Raw genomic sequence first — 12,145 nt, 5'->3', positions numbered from 1 at the left:
TGTACTAATGTGCACATGAGCTAATTACGAACTGGCTTATTGTAGGGCTTCTTTCAAAGATGACAATTATTAAAGACTGAACATTAAACTTACAAAAGCCTGTCACACAGAAATTAATCATCTTTAACCCGTTGAGGAGTTTACTCGGGCAAGCGTCTATGGGAAATGCGTGTTGTAGCAAAATCAAACCGTCCTCAACAGGTTAAAGGTGCAGAGGGGCAAATAACTTTGGTATAACTTTAAGCCCAATTCAAAGGTAAGATTTCCAAGGTATGAAAAATTAAAAGAAAACTTACATTTATTTTTTTTTTTTTGTATGCAATAAAACTTCTGTTGGTCTCTTGTCCATTTGAGGTATGGCAGAAAGTCAGGTCAAAGGGAAACTGCCAAACCATTCATTACTGTGTTTGGCATTTATTATTCATTGGCAATATATTACTCATGACTCGTTACTATGCTGTCCTGACAAAGTTGCAGATATTAAAGCCAAAACACAGTTCTAATATGCCTGCAACACTGTCAATTATTGCTCTAAAAATGTGCACATGTGCATACGAAATGCATAAGAAACTAGTGAAGCACTTTGAGAGTGCAGACCTCCATCAAGCAGTTATTTCCACCAATAATCTTGTTCTTCCATAGAGATCAGTTGGGTAACAACTAAAATGCCAAACATCCGTCAATAAGGTTTGCCGGAAGTCCACAATCTTAGAGCCGATCATGATTGCTACATAATTTTTTGTGATCATTGATGATTTAAAAATCGGACTAAGACATGATATTCACTGATCTTCTGTGCTAGAGTAAATCGCATGCTGCTGCTCGAATAAATGATTGCTAGGGCATGATAAATCATCATTTGACATTCTGCCTTCCCACAATGCTGAAAGGGGAAGGGCTCTAGGAGAACAAATTAATATTGTGTACTATGATTGAAATTATTCTACACTTTTGATCTCAAAATACTCCAAATACTCCAAAACAACTCATAATCCCAGCAAATCACATCAGCCAGGGAAGTTTCTTGGGAGACCCTTTTGATGTACTGTAAGCAAAATTCCAAATGGTGGAAGATGAATTTTGAGCCCTTCTGAGAACTATGTTTTGGCTTTAAAGCCAAGAAATGCACAATACAGTACAGTGATTTGGTTAGAAAGAAACAAACCTAGAGAAGCACTCGGAGGGCGCAGACCTCCACCAAGCAGCTAATGATCTTGCTCTTCCACAGAGATCAACGATTTCCACCCGCCCATACAGTGTACGTATACATGCAGAAAATCGCCTGATTTGCCAATATATGTAGAAGCCTTTTGTTACGTCATCAACTTTCCGATGCACTGTGCGCCTCGCCCTCGCAGAAACTAGAGCACACACTTTAGTTCGCGTATAAAAACCTCAAAAATGCGCAGCTTGAACTCCCAAGTTCATTGACCCTACCTGCCAAAATTTCGAAATTTTCTTCCTAAAACACACAAAAATTACCAGATCACTGCCAAAATTTAGTCATCTGTTACTTGTGTCATTTTCAACATTTCCTGTAAGTTTCATGCACATTCGTTCACAACTTTTTGAGTTATTTTGCACAAGGACAAACAAACAAACTAACGGTAACGAAAACGTAACCTCCTCCCTTGGCGGAGGTAAAAATAAAACGACAGTTTGCACTCTGAGCACTTCCTCCTACTCAGAGTCTTCAAAGTCTGGAAATCTGTTTAGAATTTTTGAACCTTTACATCATTATGAACCAGTGTTTTAAATTAACCTACATCTCCTGCAAAGAATAATTTCCTCTAAAACTTATCTGCTTGTCAGTTTCTTGCTATTTCTGCAGTAGGTTTTTGGAACCTATATTTTCCAAGAGACTGGAATATCTAAAAATACTACATTTAGTAAACAGTGACATTTGGCAAATCCATCAGGCTTTTGGGGTGATACGTAGGTCACATTTCAATTCATGCTTAGTTTTGTAGTATCAATTTTTCATATTCTTCAATTGGTCTTAACTACATTTCCCGTACAAACATGTGATAAACATTGAATGCTTAATGTCACATTCACACAATTTTGTTAAAATGCAAAAAATATCCTTTATTTCATGACCCTCTTTGGAGGGAAACAAACAAGGAGGGCCACGAGGAACACACATTGACTTTGTAAGCAAAGACAATTAGAGTTAATTTAATTATTGCTGCTAAACAGCACGGTACAATCCATGGATGATGACTGCTGTGGAAGAAAACAAAGGAATGATCCATTCAAAGGGTTTGAAATGTTTTTGAGAGAGGTTATAAATCTGGAGGTGAAGTTGAAGGACTTACAACCTTCCCAATATGGCATTTCAAAGCCGGGAGACTAGAACATGCTGTTCATTTCTGAAAACAACACCAAAAAGAAAAAAGATTATACACTGGTACATATAAGTCACAAGATGAAGTCAACTTATTCGACTTATAATCTCCATGACACTGTATGTCAAACCCTGAGTCTAGAACATTCAGTTCATTCTCGACAACAAAAGTCATTATTTCTTGCATTAAATGGGTTAGTCAAAGTACTTGAGCAAGGCATACCTTCAATTTGAACATTTTGTAGTGGTCACAGCATTTTTCGCAAGCCAACAAATACGCATGCAGTTTCAGTGCCCTTGCACCCCATGTGCGCACAGTGAATACTGAAATCTGCATAACCAATCTTACTGCACACTTCTTCAATAAGGTTTCACACAATTAAAAAGAAATTTTGCTCACATGGTGACTGTGGTATAAAGTTGTGCAGGACAAATTTTTAAAAGTAGCGGAAGTGCCCTGCAGTGGTAACAGTGCATTACGGGCCCCAGAATCTGGAAAAAGCCTTGCAGATGGAAATTCTCCCGTCCTTGAATGGTTCATATCAAATTTGCTATACTTCCTGAATTTGATGCAAAGTTGTGCAGGACAAGTTTGTAAGAGTAGCAGAAAGTGCATCACCATGATAACATTGCATTACAATGTATGGCCCCAAAACCAGTGAAAAGTCTTGCAGATTGAAATTCTTCTCCACTTTATAAGCCATTCAGAATATATTTGCACACATGGTGATAGTGATATAAAGTACAAGACATATTTTTGAAGAGTGGCAGAAAGTATGTTGCCATGGTAATGGCACACTTTACTGTACATATGATTTTGGCTTACTTTCAGAAGAGAAGTGATAGGCAGGGGTATTAATCATCTTTTAGTAGTCAGGTCAGTGATGTTTCTAGTTTGGCGTCCTGCGTAATTTGTTCACCTACAAAAAAAAAAAAATTGTCTTCCATGGGAGTTCACCTAAGAATGTTCTGCTCTTGGGAGAACATGTATCATGTGGCCATGTTTATCAAAATGCCAACTGGCATACAACTAACCAATGTAAGAATTGTAAGGATATGCAAAGAGGTCACCTTGCACATGAATTCTGTAGAACATGTTCATAAAACTCTCTGGAAGAAAGAGTGAAACATCAGGGCAGAGTCAGATTATGCAGAGGCCAAAATAAGGTGTTCTCCTCTCTGCATCTTTTCTGTTTCAGTGACAGAATATCTGCCCTTGGTCTCAGGGCTCCTTCACACGTGACACTGTGACCTTTCAAAGTTCAGGTATCTGCTCAGATTCGTGCCGTGAAATATTTCAAATGACCCCAACCAGGATGGCACCATTAGTTCACAGCGGGCGATGGTAAGGATGTGTTGTAGTTTCACATCACAAGCAAGCGTCAGTGCTCTGGGTCCATTTATGCATCATCAAACTGTCCAGTATCCATGGCATCGTCTTCTCCACCATCACCATCATGTGCATATCCATCATCACCACCTTCATCTGTGCAATACGATAATGAAAGAGTTACCAGCATGCATCTCAGGGAAATAAAAAGACCAAAACTAAAACAAAACTGTCTGGAATAGATTGATCCCACAAGTCGGTCATAGACACCTTAAGTTATCAAAGGCAAGAAAGAAAATGTTACAATACATTCATTCACACTACAAACTGAGTAAGAAAACAAAACACAAAATATCTAAAAACATGCGGTCTCCAACTCTTATGCACAAGATGTTAATCATGTATACCAGTACATGGCCCCCACTTGATGTCACATACATGTACGGTACACATTAAGTTTCAAGAAAAATCCTGCAGGCATTGCATGAATATGAGGGAAATAGTGAGATTTTGAGGAGTTGACCTTGAACTTTGACCCCTGACCTTTGACCCATGACCCCTAAATTCCCTTGATAATCACTGCCAGTCAGTACATGCATATGTACTAAGTTCCATGAGATACCTTAAACCATTTGCAAGATATGGACAAAAAGTAAAATTTTGACATTTTCACTTGACCTTTGGACCTTTGACCTCATGACCCAAAACTCTCTGGAGAATTTCTATTTGGTAGTATGTGTATACACTAAGTTTCAAGAAAATATTTTCAGGCATTGCAAAGATATGGGGGAAATAGTGAAATTTTGAGCATTTGACCTTGACCGTTGACCTTGAGCATGCGCACCCAAAAGTTGATAGGCACAACTTCACCCACTCATAATACACATACATGCAAAGTTTCATTAGGATACCTCAAACGGTTTTTTAGTTACACTGTCCACAAAATTGATTACGGACGGACAACACGAAAACATAATGTCTCTGGCGACACTTCGTGGCGGAGGCATAACAAACTATTTGCTTGGCTGGGCTCATTGACCCTTGAACTTGTGACCTCCTCTGTATAGAACTATCAACATCCATGCACCATAAAAGTTTTATAGGATAAAACAGGGAGGTTTTGGTGAAGAGTAATCAGAGAAATACTTCTTGTACTTGTGTGTTACATGCATCTCAATAGGCAAAATATTACTCTTATACAGTCAAACCTCTTTAGCAGCCACCTGTCTATAGCGACCACCTGCTTATAGCAGCCACTGAATAATCCCCCCGCACGAGATTGCTGCGTTATAGACCCTTTATATAGCAGTCACCTGCCTAACACGGCCAGCGGCCATTCATTTTGTATCTCGTGGTGAATATCTTAATGCATTTTATAGCGGCCACAAAAATTTAGCTGAACCGTTCAATCAGCCATGAATAGCTAGCTTTTACATTCATTGTGTGAATTCTACCGAGTCTTATCAAAAGAACGAAAAAGGCTAAAAGAAAATTTAAAATGAAGTGAAAGGGGATGGCTAGTAACTGATCAGTGGGAATCAGTGGGAATGCTGGGGGATGATTGTTCCAATTCTTGTGGGATTCATTTAAGAGTACATTATATATCTATTGTTGTGTGAAAATTATTTGCGTCAGAACGGTCTCATATTCAAGTCATGTGCAGTTTAATGCCCCGTCACTGTACAGGCATGCTAACCTGGAAACATTCAACTGCAAATTACTTGAATATGAGACCATTCTGAAGCAAATAATTTTCACACAACAATAGATATAAAATGTACTCTTAAATGAATCCCACAAGGATTGGAACAATCATCCCCCAGCATTCCCACTGATTCCCAATGATCAGTTACTAGCCATCCCCTTTAATTGTAAAAAAAAAAAAGACCTGACATATTATAGCTGCTCATGCAAACTTATTTTCCTGCTTTTAAAAATACCATGCAGTATTTTATGCTGTATTATATAATGCAAGGGTTGAAATTCAAAATGAACACCAACCTGTCTATAGTTGCCACCTGTCAAAGTGGCCACCTGCCCATAGTAGCCACTTTTGTTGTTTCCCTTGGGTGGCCACTATAGACAGGTTTGACTGTATATGGGAAGCTTTTATAACCTCTTATCAGGACATGAAAACACTGTTAAGTTTCCAGGGAGCCCCCTACATCATCAGGGAAACTTTGCAGCTCCATATATGTGTGTGTGTCTGAGGGAGGTAAGCTGCTGATGACTTAGCCAGCTCAGAGTGGAGAGATTACTACTCACCTCCCTGATCATAAGGATCGGAGCCATCAGAGCCATCATCTGGGTCGGGATGCAAGGCCTGGCACTGTGACAGCGCATCAAACATCTCTCGTACTGCGGAAGAAAGTCAGCATCAAGAATACAGATTGTTCACATACAAGGGTACATTCATACAGTAGTGTAAATGTGTGTTCCCTGCTATCATATATTTCATATAAAGATAGTGAGATATCAGAAATTTAAACTTTGAATATTCTAAACTAGGCATCCCATTTACCAATGAAAGAGGGGCAAGTCCAAGATAAGGTCCCCTCAGAAGGCAAAATTTCATCTTTGCTGGATATTGACATGTTTGGTATCATTTTGAAGCTTATGAGTTGAAGTTTTGATTTCCAGGGAGGAAAATATGATATTATGCAAATTTATGCAAATTTTGAGGGCTTCATTTGCATAAATGTGAAATACAGTGTTACGTATGGGACATTTATAAAAATTCATATTTATTCAAAGGAAAGCAAATTATATTTGATTAATATGTGGACATAAGAAGTTCATCAAATAGTTTAACTTGGGATGAAAATTTAGGGATTATGCAAATGATTATGCAAATTAGTAGCTCTAATTTATTGTTTAAAGAAGTTAAATACCACAGAAAGAAGAAAAAATTGTAAAAGATGTATTTTTTATCAAGCAATTAAATAATGTTACGTATGGGAAAAATGTGTTACGTATGGGACATCCTCATACATATTGCATGTGAATGCATGTAAGCTAGCTGGGAAGGTCTCTCAGTACACAAATTGTCAATCATCCTGCAGAAAGCATCCCAACTTTGCAGCTACTTTTGAATTGAAACAATACTAGTACTTGACTAAACAATTTTCAGAAAGGGGGAGGGGGAGATGCCAAAATACACAGTGAAGATCAGCATTAAAGGAATAGTATAGTTTTCGAAGAAATGGGGATTCAGTTTCAATGTTTTACAAGATGACTGGGAGCCCCTTATATGAATTATCAAAGAGCATACAATTCTAAGACTAGAGAAATTCAAAGTTTATTTGATGAAGATCCAATTTGCAATGGATGAGATATCAAAAAAACAAACAAATACAAAGTAAAATGAAGTGGTCCTCATGAAAATTTATTTTATTAGGACACCATTTTTCTGGATATCTCAGTTATTCAGTTTTTAGTAGTAGCCACGACAAAAATCATGGGTATACATAATGAGGAGGGACTCATATAAACAACCTAATTGCTAGACAGACATCATATTGTTTATCTACTCCATCACTAGGGTTCCACGCAGCAGGTATTGCATTTATCAAAATTAATATTTCTTGTTTTTTATTGAAACTGAATGGCAAACTGCCCTTCATCAATGGAAGTAAACACTTAACTATTCAATTTTTACTAGTAACTATCCTGATAAAAAATACAGGGCATGCATACTCAGGTTGGTCATAAAAATATAGAATATGGTTAAATATGATTATGATGGTAAATATTTGGATAATATTGATTCCCTTGACAATCTGGATCATTATTTGAGTAATTTCAACAAATTCTACTTCAAAAATTATGCGAAATACCCATAAATATGGTTCTCCACACACTAAATGAATGGGGGACAAAGGGCATGCATACTCAGGTTGGTCATAAAAATTATAAAATATGATTAAATATGATTATGGTGGTAAATATCTGGGGAATATTGTTCCCTTGACAATCTGGATCAGTATTGAGTAGTTTCAACTGATTTTACTTCAATAATTATGCAAAATACCAATTAACATGGTTCTCCACACACTAAACAAATGGGGGACAAAGTGTCCCATACGTAACTGTCCCATACGTAACACGTCATGTCCGTCTTTAATTAGAACCTGTAATTAGAGCTTTTTGCCTCATGACTTGAAACTTACCTCTGATAATCTTGAGTGTTGTGACTTTCATCACAGTGAGTTACAAGTTGTAGAATGAAATACTTTCAGAGAGTTTTGAGGTTAAAAAAAGTGTTCAAAAAAACAAAATTTTTCTGGTCCCATACGTAACGGCACATATTTTCTCTTCTAGAATATAATTGTCAAGGTCATTTTTCTCCATTTTTTACAACAGACTTCAAGGTTGGAATAAATCATACAGAATTGAATTTTCTGACATAAACTTAACCAAATTATTACACTGAAAGAATGAATACTAATGTCATCACCTTACAGAGGACAGGCTATAATGGGTAATTAAATTTCAGGTTCAGTGCCTAGTGCCCGTGCACATCACTGTCGGACCAGTAGCTTTTTTCAGGAATGGACCATCAGAAAAATGAAAAACTGGGTACCTACTGGTCAAACGGGGACAGGTCGGACCAGTAGGAAAAATGGGTTAGTGTGCAGCCCTGGTTTATATACTCTACAATGTACATGTACAACAGGCCACTGCAACCACTGCCATGATTTTCTTGTACCAATTTATTAGGCACATCCCATACTTTTTACATTTTCTGTGATGAAGATAGTCTGTTGTATTCATGAAACTTTACAGTCCTTACATGCATATAAATGCCAGACCAGATTTAAATAGATGTACAAGTTTTTTCATCTTCATCTAAAGTAAAATACATGTAGTGTACCCTGTTTGCAGCAGGCTTGGTACAGGGTGCCTATTTGTGGCAGGGGCCATTTCATTCATTGATGAAAAGGCCAAATCAGGTGTCACTTCTCATAACACTTGCGAGTAACTCCTGCTTGTGCTCTAAAGTGGGACTAAGCACACATGTTCATTAGCTGTTTTATTGATGAATGAAAGTACCCCTGCCAGAAATAGGTACCCTGCCACAAACTGGGTTGATTACTCTAATGTGCACATAAACTGTGTTATACAGTATCTGATATCTTATCAGTTATAATCATAAATTTAGTATTTGTTATCTTGGTGGCTACAGCATTCTTCCCTAGCACATAGTGCTTGGAATATATTGTATCATTTCTTCATACATACATGAAGACTTGTCCTGTGGGACGAACCGAATCTCTCTGACCTCAGTGCCCTCTTCCTCCTCAAAGCCTGTGTCGTCATCACTGCCTTCACTGTTCTGAACAGGGGCATCGCCACCAGCGCTCTGTGCTGCTACATCCCGCAGCTCACTCATGATGTCCGAGTCTATCATGAGATAGAGGCATTCGTGAGGGAAGGCGGAGAGGTCCTTGGAAACAGCATGCACGGTGATGGCAGGGTACGGAACGTTGAATCCTTTTCCCTCTGCATTGATCCAGGCTACATGGCTAGATGGTTTCAAAGGGAAATTTTTCTGGCAGTATTAAAGACTATAATAATGTGATTAATAGAGCAAACTTCTGATTTCATGTAAATTTGTAGTGTCTTTTACAAAAACCTACCTTACTAGGTCCTTCGCTTAAAAAATGCATAAAAAACCTACACAAAGGTTCACCCAGCACCCTCCAAATTTCGACATCGCCAAAAAGCATACATGTACCGTTAGTGCACCAGATTTCGACATTCCCATATTAAGACATGTTATAGAGGAAAAAACAAGTTCTTGCACTGGTATGACTGCTGGTTTACGTCCACAATGCAGTGTACGCGTACTATACGCGCCATGTGATTTATGTGTGATATGCGCTGTGATTGTGTTGAAAAATGATGCTGGGTGTCGAAATCTGATGCCAGCGACAGCATGACGGAAATTGCTTAAAAATTGAACACGAGTGCATTCAAATGGGAATTCATTCAAGGCATATTATCATTGGCCTTAGTAGCTCAACTTCATATCGAAATTCCGAGGTAAAACGGTGTAGTATTGATGGTAAACAAGGAAATGTGCTTAAGTGTCAAAAATTGGTACCCTAACTGTACATTTGCCATTTGGGCTGGGTGGCTTGCTTTCATACAGTTACCTGGCTACAATTTCCTAGTTATCCTCGTCAGTCGTCCTTAGTCCATTCGTCGCTGAGTGTGTTATTTTGCCCCCCCCCCCACCCATACACGTGCACAGCCCTGTCAAGTTGCTGTACAATGTAAATTTACAGTGTAAAATTTAACTAAGCACTATAGAAGGGGTCTAGTGATAGGCACTATGACAACGCAACGTCTGAGGGCTGCCATTGCCCTGGCCCTGCTGGTCACTACTATTCACTTTGTAGATGTAGGGCCTATACAGAGACTCCAACTCTCCCGCTTTCGACGGGAGATCTCCCGCCGAAAGCCCATTTTCGCAAAATATCCCGTTCTCCCGCTTGAGGTTTGATTTCTCCCTCTATTTGCAGACCTCTGACTATAGGGGGGGGGGGGTGCTAAGGCCCCCCCCCCCCCCCCTCAGCCCCACCATTGGTACGGGACTAAGCAAAAATTTGCAAGTGTAACAAAAGCCCTTTAAACAGTTGTGTTATTGACGCCCTCCCCGGCCCCCCTGCCCTGGCCTTGGTCATTGTTGGTATTGCCACCACATTCACAGAAAACTTCAAAGAGTCTCATAGTCAGAGGTCTGAAAATAGAGGTCTAGGACCTAACTTTATAACCACATATCTAACAGCACGAGTCGACAGTAACAATGCAACATTTCATTTGGTAGAGGATGCCGAGGAGTGTCAGGTAAAGATGAAAAAGAAGAACATTGATTATCTACCTTTCAGCTATGAAAAGAGTGCCTTGCTCCAAGTCTTGCTTCTCAACAAACGCCGAAGTTCCCGCCCCTTGCCATACTACTGGTCCAATTGGAGGTTGTACAGGATTGATGAAACCCATATTCAAAATCCAGTGGCTGTTAGACCTAGTGACAAACGTTTTGCAGCCTGTCGTGCTCTGGTGAGGCCGAATGCCGGGGGGAAACGGGGCAGTTGGACAAACAGAAAAAGTAGAAATACCTGTGGCGTGCCTGTGTAGCGTTACACATCAATTAAAGCACTTTTGACTGAGCATGCAGCATAGAGTTACGACACTTTTTACACACCGCTATATCTCACGCTACGGCGCACTAGTCCACAGCATCCTCATGCAGGGCTAGCGGCTAGTGGGAGGGGAGCCAGATGTGACGCCGCGACGGGGTAGCAGCGGTGCATGTGCATGTGGTTAACGTGGGTACATCGATGCAAGAAGCATCGATGCATCGTTCCATGTGTATGATACTGTATGGTGTCTTTGAATACATAAAAATTAAATGATAATAGTTTTGTTCGTGTCAACATACATGTACTATAAATAATACATTAAATTTCTTTGCCCAAACCCGTGACCCAAACAGCAGAAATTTATTCTAAGAACGTGTACAAAGAAAATCATGAAAATCTGCAACTCATACGCTTATGTGGGACATTATGCGATTATCCTTCTTTATCTCCTCCTTTATAACTTCTTCTCCTTATTCTTCTCCTTTTTCTTCTCTTTCTCCTCTATTCTTTTGCTTCATCTTTTTCTTTTCTTTTTCTTCGATCTCTTTTTCTTCTTTTTCTACTTTTTTCCTTCTGTAATCTTCAAAAGAATATGCAGTCTATTATCAAGATGAATTTATGAGACTGACTCGTGAGATGACACTTGTAGCAGCACGATTTTCTCACTGGTCAACACTGAAGGATAGATGTTTTCGTCAATTCTCTGACCATATCAGCTCGTGGTCAGTCTGCAAGAACAATTTCAATTTCCCAACCTCATCATCTAAATCCAAACATCTCCCTCCAAACTCTCTCCCTCTCCCACTATCTATCTATCTATCTATCTATACAATGATTTGTCTGCTCCAACATTTCCGTTGGGGGGGGGGGGGGAGGGCGCAAATGCCCCTCCCCCCCCCCCCCCCCCCCCCGAGATAGTTCGACGCCCCTGATCATCCATGGACAACTGCTGGGTATGCCTCAGTAAGATGTCATCAGAGTCATCATCGTTGCAGGAATGATTCAGGAAATGAAGGGGTTCATTATTATTAATTATGGCGGTATAGTTTTTGTTATTGTTTGTTTGTTTTCGTATACATAATTTGCAGATGGTCCTGAGTTGCTCGCGTCATAGCATGTTTACATGTGGACATATCATTTTGACGTTGTCAACGTCTGGACCATACCTTATGTCGATATGTAGGCCTATACATTATCCTACAAGATAGAATACTGTTCAGCTCGAGTCTGTAACCTGTCTGAAGGCGGGCGTACGAACGTCATGCAATAATGACAAAATAAAATTGATACAATCACATTTCTGCTTCCTCCATTTTTTGT

At 39.3% G+C, this 12,145-nt stretch overlaps 1 protein-coding gene across 1 annotated transcript; it reads right to left on the bottom strand.

Annotated features, from left to right (window-relative positions):
• Positions 1–2,092: 2,092 nt before the first annotated feature.
• On the bottom strand, positions 2,093–10,884 carry LOC139711384 (methylosome subunit pICln-like). Its single transcript, XM_071623270.1, has 4 exons — positions 10,564–10,884; positions 8,919–9,202; positions 5,943–6,035; positions 2,093–3,833 (listed from the first exon to the last, which is right to left on the bottom strand). The coding sequence occupies exons 1-4, from the start codon at positions 10,680–10,682 to the stop codon at positions 3,748–3,750; spliced, it is 582 nt and encodes a 193-aa protein (XP_071479371.1). The 5' UTR covers positions 10,683–10,884; the 3' UTR covers positions 2,093–3,747.
• Positions 10,885–12,145: the final 1,261 nt, after the last annotated feature.

Source organism: Diadema antillarum, unplaced genomic scaffold (assembly GCF_040938485.1).
Source record: "Diadema antillarum isolate AM-2024a unplaced genomic scaffold, OU_Dant_1.0 seq00001653_RagTag, whole genome shotgun sequence".
Classification (NCBI taxonomy): Eukaryota; Metazoa; Echinodermata; class Echinoidea; order Diadematoida; family Diadematidae; genus Diadema; species Diadema antillarum.
This window is presented reverse-complemented; position numbering and strand designations above follow the sequence as displayed.